Source organism: Callospermophilus lateralis, chromosome 18 (assembly GCF_048772815.1).
Source record: "Callospermophilus lateralis isolate mCalLat2 chromosome 18, mCalLat2.hap1, whole genome shotgun sequence".
In the NCBI taxonomy this organism is placed as follows: domain Eukaryota; kingdom Metazoa; phylum Chordata; class Mammalia; order Rodentia; family Sciuridae; genus Callospermophilus; species Callospermophilus lateralis.
Genome location: NC_135322.1, coordinates 34726351 through 34747626, shown reverse-complemented (window position 1 = coordinate 34747626; position 21276 = coordinate 34726351). Strand labels below are relative to the sequence as shown.

The following is a 21276-nucleotide window of genomic DNA, read 5'->3' as shown; positions in this document are numbered from 1 at the left end:
ATCTTTGATCCCAATTTAATAGTACATTAAACATTTCACTAGATGAACTATACCACTGATGAAAATTACTATAAAGAGTAACTATTAAACATAAGTTTCCTACTCAAATAAGTTTAATAGAGCCTTTTATAGAATACTCACAAAATACTCTCTGTAGATGTTGCTCTCTACCTACTGAAACAGTTTCATTAGCCAGGAGACTAAGAACAGACGGATAAGAATAAATCCACCTGATCATTAACATTTCAATATCCATCACAGCAGAACTGGGACTTTCTTCTTTAACAGTTTACCATTTAATCTTTGAAAAATTAATTGTGAAGCAGCAATTCCCTTGAAACAGTCTTAAAGTGACTTAAACATGAAATCAACAACATGCTAGAATTAAAGGAATCCATCTGTTTTGACCTGGAGATCAATATTAAAGTATTCCTGAGCCAATGTAGTTATGAGCAATACAAATGCCAGCAACACTTACCATAAGACCCTAAAACGGGCATTTCTAGAGCTGCTACAGAACAAACTGGTAACTACATCTCCTGTCCTTGGGGAAGTCCACTCGATGAAAACAAGCCACAGCCACAGGTCCTGTGCTTCACGCTCTCATGCTGACCTCTGACCTGCCTATCGTTTTTGAAAACCCCAAACACCAGTCCACAGGTTTAGGCAAACACAATTCGCACTTACCCCTACACAGGGGAGGAAATGCCAAGAAAACACATGGTGCTACAAGACTCCAGAGCCCATGTTCTGCCCTGTGGAGACGTTACCCAGGAATGAGAGGAGCCAAATCAAATACCCTCAGGTGTTAACAAGAGGCTCAAAATACAAGTAAAGGTAAACATACTCGAAATAGGACAAAAACGGAGCAGGATCACCTGAAGACCGGAGGCCCCACGTGTAAAGACCGCAGAATCTACAGGTGGAAGCCAGACTCGGCACCAAGGGCAACACTGCCAACCAGAGCAAAGACCAGGCACCGCCACAGACACCGAGAGCTGGAGGGGAAGTGCATTACCTTTCGCATCAGAAACTCAGGTTTTGAACTGACACCCCCATCAGCGCCTCTACAAACCAGTCTTTACACATCTCTTAGGACTGGGTACACATTCGTGACCTCCAGAGAAACGTCACCACCTTGAGGTAGAATTTGTGAAGTCCGCTTCTACAACTACCAGGCAAAGGAGGGTTATGATGCATGGATATGGATGGACTGTAATAGTTACATGACACATTTCTGATAATATCACAAGATCTTTGTCGAAAAGGGTTAAAACTCAAAAGAAATAAGACAGGAGTCAAATACAGAGATGAAATGTACAAAACAAATGAGCAGGCAAACTAAAAGTTCTTGAAAGTATTTTACTTCAGATTGAAAAATGAACAGTTTCCACACTGCTCATTCAAGATACACAGTATTCACGAATACAATGCTGGTCATTTGAGGAAATGTATACACACCTCAATTTCTCCTTCATGCTTTTTTCTTTTAGAAAGATACTGTTTACCAAAAAGAAACTTCAGCAGTACAGGAAAAACTATTTCCCAATAAATTTACGAAAACCTAAGATTCCCAATGGAATCAAGATTATCTTCCCGCTACCACCACCTTGATATAATCACATGCTTATTGGAACACTAATAGTCGCACCCTACAAGTACATTTACTTTCAACAATGAGGGTGATTCTTTAAAAAAAAAAAAAAAAAGACTTCAGTGTGGTAAATGTAACAAGGATCTCTGTAAGTATTAAGTGTCTGAAATAGGCAGCTAATACTGGATTTAATATTATTTTATAAATAATTGTTCCCTTAGCGGTAAACATAAGTCTACACATTCACAACAGTCCTACAAAATAAATACTGTGATTATGCACAATATGTTATGACAAACTAGTTTCAAAAAACAAAAGCTCGACATCTTGATAAAAATTCAGATCAGAATAAAATGTGACTCTAAAATTTAAAACATTGTCAAAATAACATCACATTTAAAATCTTCCACAGTTTACACAAGTACTATGAGTTTCCAGTTTTGGAACATATTTTTCCTTTGTGAATTAAAATACGAACATATTGAAAATTGTTAATTTCAGTGATGACATCAGTTTTGGTCTTACTTTAGCATTATTTTCTTATAAAAAGTTGCACTAAGTGTCCATTAATGGTCTGATTGGTCTTCAATATTTCATAAATGTATATAAAAGAAATTCCTAAAAGCCAATAGTACTTTATATGTATATATATATATATAAAAGAATCTCTTCTCTGAAATGGCCGTATTTAACAGAGCCACACACACTGATGCTAACAGAAGAGCTTTCGCCTTGGAAGAAAACATTTTCAGAAATGTCACTTACATTCTATTATATTAAATATCCCCAACTGAGTTTCAAACCCAACAGGTGATGAATAACAGAATTATACATCTCATTTGCACTCAAAAGCTGACCACAACCAAAATTTACAGTATGATTTAAAACAAGCCAATGTTTAAAAAAGTTTTAATTAAAGATAACAATTCCATGAAAGGAGAGGATAAAGAATGGGATGACAAGAAGTATTTGGTCTTAATAAGGCAATACAAAATAGATCCATTATCAAAGACCATTTAATTTTTAAAGATCGACAATACCAAAAGCATAAAGTGGAGTATAAGAAAATAGTTTTTTATAAGTATGATTTAATTAAAGCTGTTTACAGTTATTCTCTCCCACAGTAGTTAAGCATGAGTTTAAAAGAATAAGAGATGAGGAACGCAAGCACACGGAGCACACAGGGTCAGAGGGCCAGCATGCAAAGTCTGTGGAGCTCGAGGTTCGCTGCGACAGGAGCGAGGCAGACGGGCGGCCCTGTTTCCTACTAGGAAGAAGTGGGGAGGGCAGGGGAGGAAAGAGAGAGATAGAAAGACTGCAAAGGAAACAAACACAAAGTCATGTAATTGCCAATTGCCCAAAATGACAGCACTATAGAAAACAGTTGCAATTCTCAGAGATGACTAGAGATTTTTCAGTGTTTTTACACAAAAGTACATAGTACATTTTTTTTCTTTTTTTCTTTTCTTTTTCTTTTTTTTTTTTTTACAAAATAAAATAAACATCATTTGCCACCATAAACCTTTTCTTTAGAGAGGAAAAAATTTCGCAGCAGGTCACAAGGGTTCTATTAAGTCATTTTCAATGCTGAGGAAAACAAACTGAGTAATAGAACTAATCACGTCCCTATATATGGATGTCAAGATGACAATTCAGATTATTCTTCAAACTAATCCTGAGAAGAAATCTGTTTACAATTCAAACAGTAATGTTATGTAAAAAGTATTAACAAATCCACTATTACAAATATCAATTTCCTATATGGTCTTCTATATATACACACACAATAAAATGGTAAATATATGCAAAAATATTAAAAAAAAAAAAAACATGCACAGATCACTTTCCCCTTTGGAATCTGGACTTCCTATAAGATACTTTGTTTGCCTTCCCACCCATCCTCTGACATTGTTTTCTGTTTCTATCACCCTACCCACACTGAATACTATTCCCTATAACTCTGCATAAAGCCAATGAGAAATATATTTATTTTACATTCAAGCTTTAAATCTTAAAATGACCCTGTTGTAGCATATGACTTATCAAATAAGCAGCCTTTTTTTTTTTTTTCCCCTTTTTTGCTTGCTTTTGTTTTTGCAGTTGTCAGTCTTCATGATCCATTCCGTGGCGAGCTGGGAAAAACGCAGTTGCTAAATCAATGTCTGAACAGTGTGAGGCTCCTGCGTCTCCCAGGAGTCCCTATGCAACTGTCCTGAGCATGAGATCATTGCACACAGAAGACAGTCCATCGCACAGCGCCGACTATCTACAAAGGTCTGAGAGGGGTGCGTCCCTCTTGTGTTTCCTCTTTTTGCCATGGTAATACTGATTATTGGATTTGCCTTGATGCTGTTTGTTTGTCATCAAGGAACCATGGCTTGTTTGAGTTGTACCTTGGAAGCCTTTGCTGGAAGAACGGAAGAGCCTTGCTGATCCATGCTGCAGAAAAAGAAAGCGGTCAAAGAGACATCAGTGTTGTGGGTCAGCAAACCTGCATCCTGAGGGTGCCCTCCGCACTAGAAACTGGTTGGCTAGAGTGACCATGCTGACCACTGACTTAGCTAGCAGGCAGAAAAAGAGGGCTGACCACAGGGGCTAACTCCTTTGAGTCTAAAACTCTTACATTATTTTTAAAATGGAAATATTGAAATGCTAGGCCACTATCTCGTCTTCCCAACAGTGTTTTTTCAAGGAACCTGCCAGGTCACATGCCACACTCTAGGCGGTAGTACTGGAAGGTGGCCCTGGACAGGCACAACTACACAGGCCGACTGGGGACATCAGCATGGCAGCCGCTCCCTTCCTGCTCTCCTTACCTGTGACTTTCTCTATCAGCCCTGTCACCTTATCGCTGTGACTCAATGAGCTTGGGTTTGGTGCGGGTGGTTCAGGCTGTGGCGTTAAGTGGATTTCGCAGGTCTAATCAGACAGGAGGTGACTGACAAGCCAGTGATCTCTGCCACCAAGAGGCCTATCCCCTGGGTTCCAGCAGTACTGAGAGAGGGTAAGAGGGCCTTGGACCAGAGCCCAATACCAATGGCTTGCATTCTCCCTCACTCAGACTCATTACTTATGGTTAATAGTAATTGTAGGCAACCAAAAACTTACAGCATCTCAGTGGCCTACTTCAGTCAGAGCTAATATCATTCAACTGACCCTCATGCCTCACAGCTGCTTGATGTGGGTCAATGCAGGCAGCAAGGTACCAAACATTACCAAAGGCTACATCACCCCCAGGTATGCACACCGCTGCCATGGAGCCAAAACTGTTTGGGTGTAGTTTAATTTCAAGTACAACTAAAACCTTTCTGTAACTTGATCCTGTGTGTGTGTGTGTGTGTGTGTGTGTGTGTGTTTTGGGGGGGGTGGGGGATGGAGTAGGGAGTGGAACCCAGGGCTTCAAGAATGCTTAAGCATATACTTTACCACTGAGCTACCTCCCCCAGCCCTGATGCATTTTTTCATGCTGAAACTATAATAAGGTGGGTTGGCTAGAAATGTCTTAGGGACCAGTTACTAAGTTCCCACCAAGATGGATACCTACAATGTCTCATAAATGGCCTCAGGATGTCCCATTACTAGAAATACCACCATGCTTTGGAACCTCTTAGAACAAAACAGGTTGGCTCTTTAACCCAGAGTTTCAAACCCAGGATAACCATTATTCACACAAAAGAAATTCTAACTACTCTGTATTGGACACGAACAATTGAAAACACAAATTCCACACACCTGGGATTTGTTGGTACTGTTGGATGTGTTAGTGGTTTGGGTGCTCTGCATTTTCCCAACTGCCTGAGAGGACTCCAAGGTCACATCTTGTGACCCTACTCGGTTCCCAGTAGACGGCCGGCAAAGCAGCTGTTTCGGGGTTTTGCATGGTGTCGCATCAGAATCCTAACACAAGCCACACAGGTTATAATGTGATGAAATAGTAATGTACGTATTCAATATTCAGAAATGAGAACAATTTCAGCTGAGTACTCATCAGAATAAACTGAAACATTTGGGAGTTAAGGAGGTACAATGAGGAACTTGTAAGTTTTGTAAAAAGTTTTGTAAAATGAAGTGATTAAGTTTTCCTCCCAATATTTTAAAGGGACTCAGTTTACCACAGGGCTTCCTTCATCGTCAAGTTCACTGCTCACATCAGATTTGTTAACAGTCTGTGAAGGAGCTCACAGAGGTCGCAGTGGATCTGTCTGGGTTTTTACCTACAGAAAATGTGTCATGGTACCCTGGAAAGAGCATGGTAAGGAGCAAGGGACCTAGGTCCCAGTTCTGGTTCAATATCTTCTACTAAATACAAGATGGTGAACTGAGAGTCCGTGAAGACAGATTCCTCCCACCCAATGTGCTGGGGGTGCAGCCCGACCACAGGAGCAGGCCCAGCCCTGTCTGATCCTGGACTGACTGGGTCATGACTGTCTTGCCCTTCACCCTGGAGCACTGCCCAGCATTTCAGTCACAGTGTCTCAGTCCCTAACGCTCCATCTCAAGGTTGTCTCTGCTCCTGTCCTCAATCCCCTCATGCCCGTGTCTGAGGTGTCTAGCTCAGCATCCTGCCCTCCAGAGCACTGCTCCGGGATCCAGCAAGGCACAGAGATTCTGCACACAAACAGGTAGTTCTCCATGAAGACATGTGGTCATCGGTCACAACATAAAATTAACGTCCCCTACGTTTTTACATTTCTTCTTTTTCACACTCCTAATAATATCAAAATTCAAATAATAGCTAAGTCCATTTTAAATGTGAAGTAAATTTAAATTCACCTTGATAAAGAAAATTAACTTTGATGTAATTGACACTTAAAAGTCAATCAGGACAGAGATAAAATATTAAAGGCTGGGAAAGAGGAATTAGGAGGAACTACCAACAGTACAGAGGTTCTTTCTGGGGTGAAGAAAATATTCTTCAACTAGAGACTGGTGATAGCTGTATAACATTGTGAATATATTTAAAAACGTTGAATTTATACATTTAATTTTAAGTGGTAAAATTTATGAAGTGTAAATCGTATCTCCTTCTTTAAAAATCCAATCAGGAAACTCAAAAACATTATTCTACATGAAAGAAGCCTTACAAAAAAAGAGTGTATGCTGCATGATTTCATTTATAGGAAATTATGGAACAAGCAAAACTAATCTATGGTATTAGAAAAACCACAGTAGTGGTTCCCTCTGAGGGTAGGATTGCGGGCTGATTAGCAAGTGTCTCTCTGGGGTGGTGGCAACGTTTTATACCTTGTTAGTATTTAGGGTTACAAATGTGAATGCATTTGATAAAAATTCAGTGCAATTGGGTTCCCTTTATGTCAATTTTATAGCAAAAGAAAAAACTACAACAAATATTTAAGTCTAGTTAATAAATATACATTATAGAAGTTTGAAAGAAGTATACAGAGGCCTGTAATCTGCTTTCAGATAGATCAAAGAATAAGACCAATTAGTGGATTGCAGGATGGATGGATGTAGGTCTATGATAGCAAGTAAGATGATAATGGTAAAATCTGCCGGGTGTGGTGGCGCACACCTGTAATCCCAGTGGCTTGGGAGGCTGAGGCAGGAGGATTGTGAGTTCAAAGCCAGCCTCAGCAAAAGTGAGGTGCTAATAAACTCAATGAGATCCTGTCTCTAAATAATATAAAATATAGGGCTGGGATGTGGCTCAGTGGTCTAGGGCCCCTGAGTTCAATAATCCACAATGCCTGCCCCCCAAATGTTAATGGTAGAATCTAGTGGTGGATACAGAGACTTCACTAAAATTCTCTTTTGTTCTGCGTATAAAAAAGGTTGAGAAAAAGGTTAAGTGTGAAAGTTGCTAAAATTTCCCAGTAACAGAAAAGGAAGCAGCCTTAGCCCTCTGGTCAGAGGGAACCCGATGTCAGAGAACATGTAAGCACTGAAGTTTCCAGGGGCCAAATCTTTCATACTTACAACGTCACTAGAGCTGGACTGCGTGGCAGAAGAGGAGGACACTGGACCTGATGAAGAGTTTGAAGAGTGTTTACTAAGAGATTCCGAAGTTTTACTTCTACATTTTCCAAGGGCTTCATTTTCTTCAGACAGATTATTATTACATTTATCTAACTGCTGAGTATCTACTATCAAGGTAACACCATTTCCTGAAAGAGTGGCAAAAGATTGGAAAACGTTTCTTCCCATTAAAAACACACAACACAGAAAAACCTCTAAGACTCAGTCAATCAATCAATGAAAACATTCTTACCATTACACGAAGGCTCAGGCCTGTTCTGCAAGCCCCACTGTTTTGATATCCAATCTCTGTATGTGGCGACTTCATCCGTTACTCTAATTATTCTACCTAATATGCTGCATGTGTTTGAAAAAAAGAAGCGGGGTACATTAATTTGAAAATAAGAAGTCACAACCAATTTTGACACAATGGGCTGATCTGAGTTAACTTTTACCTCTCTGTTTCGTTGTTAGGATAGTACTTTGCTATTGGTGATACAGCATGACTCAAAACAACGTAGGCATAATCAAAGGCCTGTTTCACTTGCATGGCCCCATACGAACTCCTTCCAACATCATTACCTTTAAAAGAAATGTATATGAAAAGTAGTAAGCTTGACTACTGCTTAATGTGAATCAAATGTCGACAAGCCTACTTTTGGGAGGGCAAGGGCAAGAGTTATCCAGCCACACAACTCCACCCAGAAACTGAGCTGTCAGCTGCTCCCATAGTTCCCCAATCTCTGAACATGGAGTCTGTCCTTTATCATGATGTATAAAGTGTCCAAGAAGGACTCTCCTCTCATACCTGCAAAGAGTAATTCAAGCAAAAGAAAGAGCTGCCTATTCTCCCCTAGGAGTGAAACCAAGCTGAAACAGAAATACTTGTGGGTTTGGGGGTTTTACTAGCTATGTACATATTTCTCATGCTAAATTGTGAGGTCCTAAAAAGGAAGATCTGTCTTACTGGGGGAAAATTTTTTTTTTTTTTTTGGTACAAGGGAAGGAAACCAGGGGTGTTTAACCACTGAGTCACATCTCCAGCCCTTTTTATTTTTCATTTTGAAACAGGGTCTCACTAAGGTCCTAGGGCCTCAATAAATTGCTGAGGCTGGCTTTGAATTTGCTATCCTCCTGCCTCAGCCTCCAGAGTCGCTGGGATTATAGGCATGCACCACCATGCCCAGCTTACTTTGTGCGGAGAAGGCTCCCATTCCGTATTTCCTCAATAAATAAACACATAGAACTATTAATGTTTATAGAACACCTCTCAATAAGCCATAAAAGGGCTCTTAAGGAATGATAGTAGCTCTTCATTCCTTTTCCTGACTCATATACTCAAAGTTGCAAATTCAAGCAAATGACTAAAAGCACTTCCACTAAAACCCAATAATGCAGAATCTAAATATTTTACAATTGCATCAGGAAAAGATATTGCCTAGGAAAAATAAGATAAAAGCACTCAAATATAACCAATTATTTTTTGTTCACTTTTAAGCCAAAGCAAAACTGGAAAAAGCATAGGGGATTATGCAAAACTGAAGAGAAAAAGCAGTAGTCCAAAAGACAGTCTCCCTGAACCATGAGTCTGGTGGTGTACTACCACCAAGCTCGTGCCTCTGAGGACGCCACAATCGTCCTTACTGTCCTGGCCGACAGCTGCTGCAGTCACCAGCAGGAAGAACCAAGAAAAGGAAACATGGCTGCCAAACTGGGACTACCCGACAGGGAACCCCTACAGGTCCTGGGTTTTAAGGGTCAAAAGGATTCCATCCCCAGTCATCTGAAGTCTGCAAGGTGTTGCACTAGGGGGGGTTCTGTTTATTTCAGTATGTTTGCTGATGAAATATTTTGGGGAAAAAAATGACAAGAGACGTCATCCTGCATTTGGCATCCACAGAAAGGCTAAAGGCACACAAATGCCTGACAACGCCCTCGCTCTGAACACCCACAAATTCACCTAATTTCAATACCTGGTTGTAAAGGGTCTTCAATATAAAGCATTGATGGCCGGTAGCCATCCAGCATATTTTTCTGTACTTCATCTTTGGCCACATATGAACCACCATCCTTTATCCGGATGCCAGTCTTTAAATAATTGAAGTGTCGTCCATATAATTCAAAAAATTCTATTAAGAGAACACCATAGTTTGTATTGGGGATGCAAGCATCTTCCCTGGGATGTAACTAAAAAGAGAAAAGAAAAAAAAAAAAGGAACAAATTATTTTGAATTTTCTCTCAATTATCAGGGAGGGGTCGACATCCTAATTTCTGTAAGCAGTATTATTATAATTTGGGTTTAACATAAAAGTCAACAAATACAGTAATAAATGGCTGAACTGCTGTCACAGACAACACTATAAAACAATCCCATGGGCGCAAAACTGGTGGGGTACAATTTGCCAGGCTGAATTCTGCCCCAGGAGGCTGACAAGGCTGCGTGCCCCTCCCCACATTGGGGAGGTCACCCTGACTCACAGCAGAGCCTGCGGCTGGCAGCAGCACCACACAGACGCACCCGACTCAGCTCTAACTCATCCACCCACAGAGCAGGTCTCCACCCCAGCTAAACTAGATCAGGTGCTTGGAAGACATCCTTGTTTTTGGCATGTGTCCTATCGTTTGCAGTTACGGAAACCAGACTACACCTCTGCACGGCAAACACCGCAGCGAAAAGTCTCAGAGCTATTACAACATATGGGATTGAAAACAACAAATACTCTCCCTGGGAATTTTTAAATATTTATCTGCTAAATTATAAAAGGTCCAGTTTAAGGGAAAAGTCATAAGTAATCAAGGAAAGCATTCTAATAAAGCTTGATTTAAATTTTTTCCTGAAATGTCTTCTCAGCTGACTTATTTATTTTTATTTGTACACTCGCACAGCACACCCATGTGACTTACCTGAAGGAAACTGACTGCCATTAAAAAGAGACTATAAGAACCAATTCCACCTGTAAATACTTCATTAAGGTCCCTCTGTAATAAGAATTGTTTCAATACTAAAACCAAGTATGGCAATACAGGATATTTCTGAAAAATAAATAAAATAATATTTTCAATGAATTCTGTATCAGTAATAGCTCTTGGCAACTAGCAGGGGCATAAACTGGTCCTTACATTATAAAATTTGGTAGAGATATACAATATACTTAAGTTTCTGTTTTAAAGCTAAGCAATTTTTTTAAAAAGTAAGCCATTAAAAACTAAAACACAGTAACATAAATAATGGCACCCATGTACCCACTAAGGATGGAAACACTAACAGTATACATTTGATGATGCTCACTATGACCATGAGCATAATATTCATTAGTGAACACATAACAGAAATAGTACAAGAACAAAGTCTCTCAACATCTTAAAGCACCAAATCAGTGGAATTTGAAAGAACTACTTTTCAACCATCTATGGCGGTTAAAAGGTTCTTAAAATCATTCTGTTACAACCCTAGAGCATGAACAGTCTTGCCTGCTGGTTCCCAGTGAGCTCTCCTTTCCACACCACAGGGAACGGGCACGCGAGAGCTGGCAAAGACGTGGAGCAGCGAGTCCGTCTTTGGCTCACGCACTATACAATGCTCTCTACAAGCCAGGCCCTCGCCTGGGACACCGAGGGCAATAAAGCAGGCCAAACATATAGGGAAGATGCCGTTCCTATTAGGGAAATTTCTATCCCCTTCTTTATTCTTTGTTTTTTTACTTTGGGTTCTTGTTTTTGGTACTGGGAAATAAACTCAGGGTGCTAAATTACAGAGCTACATCCCCAGTCCTTTGTTTTATTTTTGCCCTTTTTTTTTGGTCCTTTTTATTTTGAGACAAGGTCTCACTAATTTGTGGAGGCTGGTCTTGAACTTATCGAATCTCCTGTCTTAGCCTCCCAAATTGCTGGGATTATAGGTGAGATGTCTCACCCAGCTTTACTTTTATCTTTGTTATGAACTTTCTACAGTGAACACAACAGGTTCCTTAAGAAAGTTAAAAGTTTATACTTTTCCAAATCATCAAAATAGCAAGTATGAAAAAGAACAACAAAAACATGGAGAAATAAACCAAAATCCCAATGACTTGGGAGGCTACGGCAGGAAAATCACAAGTTCGAAGCCAGACTCGGCAATTTAGTTAAAGTCTCAGTACCATAAAATAAGAAGGAAAAAAGGAGAGAGAGAGAGAGAGAGAGAGAGAGAGAGAGAGAGAGAGAGAGAGAAATAAGCATTTGTAAACATTATGGTTGACATCAGGGTAGATCCAGGTTTATAAAGTCTCCAGCTGATGGCTAAGTATATAAAATGTTCTGAGGACAATGTTGCAAATTCTTCCCTATTTTGAAAGAAAATAACAAAACACGAACAAGTTATAATTACTTCAAGATAAAGTAAGGAAAACTGTAGGCACCACCTTAGAGGTGACTTAGAAATTAAAACAGAGAAAAGACTTCCTAGGGAGGTTCTTAATCTAAAATCTGTGATTAAAAACTGACAGCCGTCAATCATGCAGCATGATCTCAGCCCTCACGTCCCTATGCGTAAGGATCCAGAGCACAGTATTTCTTCAAAAGCATTCTAAACCCTTAATTCTTACTTGAGGTCACATTATAATTACAGATCATCACAAGCAGATACAAGGAAAGCAAAACAGGTACACACAAAAGGGAAAAACATTTGTCAGCAACACACATACAAAAACAGCTTGGCTGGGCTAAGAGTAGCACTCACCTAGCATGCTCGGCCGGCCACTCCCGGCAATGGCGGGGCGGGGGCTGGGGGTTTGGCAAAGAACAGCAGAATACAACCACAACCACAACAGACAAAATTACATTTACAGTTCCTGACAGTTTCATCATACAGACACGACAGAGCCTCTGACCTTGGTAAAATCTTTGATGAGGTCTGCTGCTCTCACGCCATTCTGGACATTAAAGCTGATATCAACTTTCACTTCAGTAAAAGAATCTGTTAATTTAATAATAGGCACCTGAAAAGAGAACAAGCAAAGGCTGAAATTCTAGACCCAAATTAAAAGACAAAACCAGGGAATGGTTGGTGTCTATCCTTCTCAAGAAGACACAAAATACTGAGTGTTCTGAACACTATGTACCACAATTACAGATACTTTACAGTATATATTCAGCAATTAACTTATACAATATATTTATTAAGAATGTGTTTTGGTATCCAACTTTAGTTATTAATTTATTATTTATTGCATATATTTAAGGTGTACAACAGTGACTGTTTTTGAGATACACCTATTTTGTGTGTGTGGTACTTGGTGGGGGGGGGCTGTTAAAGCCAGGGTCACTCTTCTACTGAGCCCAACCCCTCTTTCTAAATTGTATTTTGAGACAGGATAAGATAGTCAGGCTTGCCTTGAACTTACAACCTTCTTGCCTCAGCTACTGGCAATTGAACCCAGAGCTTTGCATGGGCTAGGCACGTGTTCTACCGCAGAGCTACATCTGTAGCCTTTTTTTTTTTTACATTTTATTATGAGACAGGGTCTTACTAAGCTACCCAGCCTGGCCTCAAACTTTTGATGTTCCCGCCTCAGTCTCCTGAGCAGCTGGAATTACAGGTATGTGCCATTATGCCTACTACCACATCAATTTGTATAGTTATATTAACTGGCATATAGTTGCACTGAGAATTTTGAAATCATATAAAATCTCAATATTATATATACTTTGGAGAACAATTTCCAACTAACTATAAGATTAAAAATTATCCAAACATTTCATATCACCAAACTATTTCTCATCAGAAAACCACGAGGTTCATCAGTCATACACAAATAGCCCATAAAGCCACCTAACGGAAAAGAATATAAAATGTAAGGATTACTCTCAAATAAAAACTGATCAGATGATTTATGTGAGGTATTATGAGCTCTCAAAATAATACCGTTTTCACCATGCATGAGAAAACTTGGGCCAGACCCAGCAAACTCAGAGGCTGAGGCAGGAGGACTACAAATTCAAGTCAGTCTGGGGGTGTAGCTCAGAGATAGAGCATCCTTGGATTTACTCCCCAGCACTGCAGAAGAGAAAACTTGGGCCAGCAAACTTGTGTACAGAATTGGGTCTCCAAATTAACTTTTTCGTGAAAACTATGATCAAAGAAAACCTAGCAGGCAAAAACCAAAAAAACTTAAAAAACAAAAATTCTAACAGATATATTTGTTTCTACATTTGAGTTTCCATGGAAGTTCTTTAATGGTCACTCCAGCTAAGGTTAAAATATAATCTGACTTAGAAAACATCAAGCATATACATTTTTCAACGACACAATAGAATGGCAACATCTGTGTGACTATAAACTGCTTAACAGATTCCACATTTTTATTATACTTTAAAAAAACTCTATAGTATTATGTATGAAAACGTTGGGTTATTTCTTAAATGCGTAGGTAGAGTAAGGTAACTTGTTTCACAAACAGAACACTGTTCATGTACAAGCAGCGAGACATTCAAAAAAATCAAAAAACCACTGACTCACAGTCCGACTGTGTTCATAAACACTGAAGCTTCATGTCAACAAACAGAGGTGTGAAGAACTTACAGTCGCTTTGTCTAGAACTTTCACCGAATCCTCATCTGCAACTTTGTGTTTCCGAAGGGCTTCCTCCAGGGTCCAGAGGGGTAGGTTTTCCCACTTCCCAAACACCACAAGATCGATGTCACTAAACATAGAGAACACATGCGAAAGGGTTGAGGAAGCAAGAAACAGCACCTGTGTACATCAGATCACACTCCTGGACTTCAAGGTGGTACAGCGGAAACCTTGTCCCTTTCTGCCCAATGAAGACCAAGTGTGGCGATGATGGGTTTCAGAGAAGGTTGATGACTTTTAACAACCTCCTTTTCTCAGTCACTGCACAGAACACAGGCCTCAGGAAATGGTGATTTTGAAAGAAGTAAAACTTCAAAAATGCTGGTTAATGTTTCTTTTTTATAAAGGTTTCTGGCCCTAAAGACTTAGCTATCTAGATGAGATTGACTGTGACTTAAAACATATTAAATGCAGCCAGGCATGGTGGCGCGCGCCTATAATCCCAGCAGCTTGAGACGCTGAGAAAGGAGGGTCACAAGTTCAAAGGCAGCCTCAGCAAAAGTGAGGCCTAAGCAACTCAGTGAGACTGTCTCTAAATGAAATACAAAATAGGGCTGGGATGAGGCTCAGAGGTTGAGTGCCCTGAGTTCAATCCCCAGTACCCCAAAATAAATAAGAACAACATACAAGTTGAAGAGCAGTGTCTGGCTTGTACTGTTTGTGTAAACACACAAATATCTCTGGAAGGGCATTTAAGAAACTGGTATCAGGGATGTTCCAAAGAGAACCTGGGCAGAAGCAGGAGTGTGCCTTTTCTAAATCTGAATTATGAAATGTACTACCTATTCCTAAAATTTAACAATTTTTTTAGAATGACTTTTTGGCTTTTGCTGAAGCTTAGAGCTTAAATAAGGAAAAATTAGTAAGACCTTGAATTTGAATGTTTTACATACAGCTTGTGTAGGGCAAGGACAGCATTGGAAAGAATGAAAACAGCTAGGATATTCCCACGTTAGCACATTTTAAGAGTTGGGAGAAAGTGAACCAAATCAAGCTCAATCGAAAGACACAATGGAATAGCCAGGTGCAGTGGCCTACTCCTATAACCCCAGCTACCTGAGGGGCTGAAGCAGGAGAACTGCAAGTCTGAAGCCAGCCTGGGCAATTTAGCAAGACCCTGTCTCAAAATAAAATAGAAAGAGTTGGAGACGTGACTCGGTGGTAGGGTGCTCATGGGTTCAATCCCCAGACACACAACACTATAGAATGTTTTCCTTTGTAAAGACCATGTCTTTTAATTCTTAAGAGAGCAAGGACGCACTGCTTCAGAGAAATATCACCATTCTCAAAAAGGGGTCCTCCCAGGCTACGAGTCAAGAGAGCCCTCCTTAGAAAAGACTGAGATGGAACCAGGGTCCTAAAGGGGCCAGGACTTCCTCAGAGTTTTGTAGCCTCGTTGTCTGGGTCAGGATGCCGAAACCACATCTAGCTGCATGATTTCTTCACTGAAAAAAGAGAGACCTCACATAGTATATCCAGTTCCACGCTATAATCATGACACTACAGTGGAGAGGTCCTGGGCTGGGCGATTCTCTGCAGGGTAGTCAATCTCTAAAACTAGTGATTGATTCTACTGCTACATGTTCCCTTTTACATTTCTCTGCATCATTTCAGTCTGGATAAGATGATGTGAAGTAACATTCTACTTTAAGGTAATGTAAATCCAGGTAAATGAATTTCTATTTCATATATCTCACTGTCTTGTTCTTTTCTCACACATGCAATAGACAAAAGGCACATACTCTATAAAAATGTAAAATCCCTTGAAAGCTTCACAAACGTACTAACCTAGTAGGTAAATACAGGCCAGTTTTAAAACTTCCAAATATCTGGACCTGGAACAGAAAAAGAAGTACATTAAGGTATCAGCTATGGCACCAAGTTGTGGAGTCGTGCAGGTCTTGGCTACCCTCTACTGGTACTTTTTAGTACTACAAGAACATTTTTTTCTAACCACACTTCAAAAAGTAGGGCCTCTGTACCTCACAGGCAGACATTCAGAATACAATTTAAATATATCAGGTTCAAATATGAGACATACAGACCAAATATTTTGAAAGAAATATTCAGGTCCCTATGTTCCCTTATAATTCAAGCACAATCACAAATCCTTAATTTTTGTTCTCTAAGCAGGAGTTTTCTCATAGATCACTATTAGTCAGACTACTCCAAGTACAAGACAAGCACTGGCTTATAGACCTCTCCACAGAGAAAAATCAGCGCTGTGGCAGAAAACCTGGGCGCATTCTATCTCAACTTATGGAGAATGGTGGAACTCAGGCAGGTATACACATGCATATAACTGCAATACAGGGGAAACAGGGGAAAAGAGGCTCTGCCTCTGAGGTGAGAGAGACCTGGGAAGTCAGCCATAGCCTCATGTTCCTCTCTAGGGGGGGAAAAAAAATTAAATAAGTAAATGAATGAAAAGGGCTAGGCACAGTGGTGCACACCTGTGATCCTGGGTACTTAGGAGGCAAAAGCAGGAGGCCCAAAAGTTTGAGGTCAAGCTAGGCAACTTAGCAAGACCCTGTCTCAAAATAAAACTTTAAAAAGGGCTGGGTGTGTAGCTCAGTGGTAGAGTGCTTGCCTAGCATGTGTAAGGCCCTGGGTTAGATCCACTAAAGTGGGGTTTAAAAAAAAAAACAAAACAACACCCTCAAACAACAAAATGTCAACGATAAAATCTGCCACCTCAGAAGGATGAGGCTCAATTCAGATCAGGGTTTCTCAACCTCAGCTGTGGTACGCTGAGCTGCCTCCCTGGTCTCTACCCACTAGATGTCAGTAGTGCCTCCCAAGTTGTGAAAACCAAAAATGTCTAGACACTGCCAAAGGCCCCTGGGGAGCAGAATCAGCCCAGCTCAGAGTCAGATCATACAAGAAGAAGTAATAATGCTGCATATAGTATAGCTGCTCAATAAAACACTAGTGGCTTCCCTTTACCTACAGTGTTGTTTTTAAAACTCTTTTGTTTTGCTAAAGGACATTAACATAAGGGATTCTTATGTTAGATTTAAAAAGTAACATAAATCACTTTTTTAAAAAATTTTTTTTAGTGTTGATGGGCCTTTATTTTATTCATTTATTTATATGTAGTGCTGAGAATCAAACCCAGTGCCTTGCACATGTGAGGCAAGCGCTCTACCACTGAGCCACGATCCCAGCCCACTTTTTTTAAGGTACAAAATTGTGGACTAAGTCCTTAAGTCCTAAAGAGTAAAGTATTAACTTAATAACAAAAAACACAAATAAGTAAAGAAGAAATCCTGGGCAAATATTTTGCTCACTGAGTGGGTACGGTTGTGGGACAAAGATACCAATTTCAAGAGAGGCAGGGCCAGGCATGGCGGCACATGCCTGTAATTCCAGAGACTTGGGAGGCTGAGGCTGGAGGCTAGCTTGGGCAATTTAAGGAGACCCTGTATCAAAACTTAAAAAAATTAAAAGGGCTGGTGATGTAGCTCAGAGGTAAAGTGCTCCTTCAATCCTTAGTATCATGAGGGGGTGGGGGGACAGACCTGGGCTATGCACTCCCCCCCCAAAAAAAACTTCAAGTGACAAATTCCTACATGACCTTTTCATTCATCTATAAACAATTACAATGTTTATGCTGGCAGGTTGGAACAAAATAGCAATGAGGTTTTAATAAATCACATGCAATAACAAATTACTATAATAAGGTTACACTTGTCTTCTCCTTACACTTAATGATTCCTAAATTTAGTTCTCCTTTAGTAGTTACTAACTGGCACCAAAGGAAAAAATATCAAGGCAGGCATCTGAGTCAATGAACATAATTACCAAGCCCCAAATTTTAAAGGCTGAAAATTATTTGCCTTTAAAATTTAATTAGACCTTAACTCTTACAAAAGCACTCACACTGTATGTGGGGGTCTTTGCCTGAGATGCCAACAGGTAAGCTTCCACCAGAGGACAGGGACCCCACCCTACGCCCCAGTGGCCCCGTGGGGGGACTCACGTCAGCGCTGGGCCAGAGCTCCTTGATCACACTCTCGATCCTGCTCACCACCTCCATCCGCATCTTCTCCTCCTCGGGCCTCGGAGACATGTACTCATAAAAATCACTGATCTCTTCATGCAGACTGAAGAGAAAAGCAGAAAAACTATGAGCAGGCCCATCTAATGAGAGAACAGTTTCTTAAGTAATTTTCTCTAATTAAATCTTACAAGATAATTCAGTTGATGACCTTACAGTCATTGATTTTTACCTTAATTTTAATGTTATATCTCATCTTAGGTAAAATAGAAATGTACAGAATTTAATCAAAAAGGCAAAATAATTAAATAAAATAAAAATTCCCTGTGTAGAACCCTTGCTGGCTGCTGGTGACTTTAAAGAAGGGGAGCCACCAGCGCAGGCCCTGCTGTCGGCCTGCAAACTTGCCATCCAGCTGCCGACGCAGGGGGAGGTGTCCTGCCTGGGGGCTGCCCCTCCTGCTCTGCCGGCCATGCTGGTCTTTCACAGTGTCTCCTCGTGGATGAAGCATCCAATGACCAAGACAACCAGTGGACATCAGCCGCGTCTTGAAAAGAATGGCCCCATGAAGGGGCTGGGGCTTCCAGAGACGGTGACGCTCAAGGCAGTGAGCCAAGGGCAAGGGCTGTGGGGGGAGGATGGAGACTCCTGGGAAGGCAGGCGGGCAGGCTCTGGCACCGCAGACTACCGACAGCACCTGGTGCGCTGGGGGGCAGCTCAGGGTAGAGCGCCCGCCTAGCCCAGCAAGGCCCTGGGTTCAATCTAAAGCACCCCAAACAAACCAAAACAGCAGCTCAGGCTTTTCCCTGTGGCACAGGGGCTGTTCCAGTGTTTCTGAGGGACTCGGAAGGATTGCAAAAACACAGTGGTTTTTAGACTGGCAACTCTGCAACCATGCATCAGCAACGAGACTGGCGAGGAGAATAGGTCCTGAGTGACAACAGGTTCAAGGTGACAGCCCCAAGGATGGAGGAGGGGCTGCAGAAACACCACACACAGGCGGCAGGAGACGCAGGGACCGACCAAGCAATGGTCAGGACAAAAGGACAAACGGGGCTGGCAATGAGTGGAAGGAGTCAGTGCCTAGAGGGAGAAGCTGCTCCCGAGGCGCTGAGACTGTGGGGGCTACCTGGGGCGCGGAGGAAAGGGACGGACTGAAGGGATGCCTAGAGAAGCCCTTCGTGGCTTCCCTCAGAGCCACCACACAGGACGGGGCTGCCTGCAGGTGGGGGGAGTTGGAGCCTGCAACCGAGGCCCATCCCGGCTCCAGAGCAGGAAGCTGCAAGACCAAAATGGTTTGAGGAAGTACACCCTCCGCTGGACATAACTCTTGACACATGGAACACTGATGACTTTATAAAAATGTGACTGGTGAAGCAATTGACAGTTCCTGCCTCTTCCTATTCTTTTTTTTTTAGACAGTCAAAAACTTAAGCTGTAGACATGAGTTCTGCGTGCGGGCAGCTGGGTTCCCCGGACAGGTGACTGTGCATTTTGGGTTTGCAGCCCCATGTGCTCAGGTACAGCAGGGCTGGCAAGCACGAGTCTTTTCGGGCTGTAAGGAATGATGTACTGAAAGCATTTGCCTGTTTGCCGTGAAATTCTCCATCAACCTGGACTTTAAAACTCCAGAGGTTGGAGGGTGGATTCAGAAGCCACCCTAGCGGAGTTCTACTTTTCCTTGCTGTTTCTGGGTCCCACAGGACCTTTAAACTTGTAGCGTTTGAGGGTCTGTGTTTGTTTAAATTCCCAGGTTTTATTACATTCTCTTACAGGCAACAGCTAAGGGTCGCAGGAAGGTGCACAGCCTGGGCTCTCTCTTCAGCACAGCATGATGGCGATGCCAAGACCAACACGGAGCCCAGCAGGCGGGGGCTTCTTGGCTCATTAGGTGTTTGCTATGAATTATCAGAGTTCACTTGTAGTTCTAAGAAGATCTCTACAGAACATTTGCAGTCTAACCAGGCAAACACCTAAATTTGACTGTATTGTCCGTTTTCTAACTCAAACCTAGGTGACAGGTACCTAGCCCAAACACCAGCTAAGTTCAAGTCCTAGGAAACGCACGATAATTCATTTTCTAAACATTACTGAATGCTTAGGGGGAAATGGGTTTGTCAAATACGACTCTTGCCTTTCAACAGTGAAAACAAAAGCTGTCTACAGTACTTTGTGGAGAGTGCAATGAATGTGTTCTGCACTGATCCACCACAAGCAGGTTTCAGACAGACAGAGGGAGCTTTCCAGGGACCACGGCTGCCCAGAATGGAAGGCACTTACAAGACAGTGCAGTCCCCAGTGCTGTCCGTGGGAGGACACCAGATGACCATGAAGCAAACAAAGGTCCATAAAAGGGATTTCTGAATTAGGGGGAAAGTTAAGAGAAGATCCTAATATTTGCTTTTCAGCACAGGGATTCTAGGTTTATTAACATACTAATTATTATATGTTTATGAAATAAGCTCTTAAAACAGGACTACCCTAAATATTTAATATTCCATGCAACCATCTTGCTATTTAAGGAAATATGGTTCTATGGGCTGTTGCATTTCTTTTATTGATGAAGACCTGCTGTATTAGAAAGGGGAAGGAGGAATAAGGAGAAAGCGGAGGCCAGCCAGGCCTCAGGATCATCCGACCACACCAATCACCACCTCACCGCCTCCATATGTCTAACCAGCCATGTGTGAAAGGGCTAGATATGGAGAGTATGTACCTCAGAATAATAAGAAATCTCAGGCCAGATGTGGGGGTGCATGCCTATGATCCACAGCAACTCAGAAGGCTGAGGCAGGATGATCCCATGTTCAACTCAGCAACTTAGTAAAAAGGTCTCATAATAAAATAAAAAGGGGGGCTGGGCTGCAGCTCAGTGGCAGAGCGCTCGCCTAGCACCTGTGAGGCCCTGGGTTCAATCCTCAGCACCACATGAAAATAAATAAATGAAATAAAGGTATTTTGTCTATCTAAACTAAAAAATTAAAAATAAAATAAAAAGGGCTGGGGATACAGCTCAGCGGTAAAGTGCCTGTGGGTTCAATCCCCAGTAGTGAACTAAAAAAAGAAAGAAAGAAATCTTGGTCCATGTAGGTAATCAA

General features: G+C 41.3%; 1 protein-coding gene across 2 annotated transcripts in view; it reads right to left on the bottom strand.

The window, feature by feature from the left end:
* Positions 1–1372: 1372 nt before the first annotated feature.
* Positions 1373–21276, bottom strand: part of Tent4b (terminal nucleotidyltransferase 4B) — a 62712-nt gene continuing 42808 nt past the window's right edge. The window contains exons 2-12 of one of the 2 annotated variants that reach the window (XM_076838771.2): positions 18161–18284; positions 15967–16013; positions 14128–14248; positions 12437–12544; positions 10476–10604; positions 9544–9757; positions 8026–8152; positions 7824–7927; positions 7532–7719; positions 5327–5491; positions 1373–4033 (exon numbers count right to left, since the gene is read on the bottom strand). In XM_076838771.2, the coding sequence (XP_076694886.1) occupies positions 3857–4033; positions 5327–5491; positions 7532–7719; positions 7824–7927; positions 8026–8152; positions 9544–9757; positions 10476–10604; positions 12437–12544; positions 14128–14248; positions 15967–16013; positions 18161–18284 (1504 nt within the window). In that variant the 3' untranslated portion in view covers positions 1373–3856. The remainder of the gene's footprint in view (positions 4034–5326; positions 5492–7531; positions 7720–7823; positions 7928–8025; positions 8153–9543; positions 9758–10475; positions 10605–12436; positions 12545–14127; positions 14249–15966; positions 16014–18160; positions 18285–21276) is intronic. The other variant, XM_076838772.2, reaches the window with a different exon arrangement.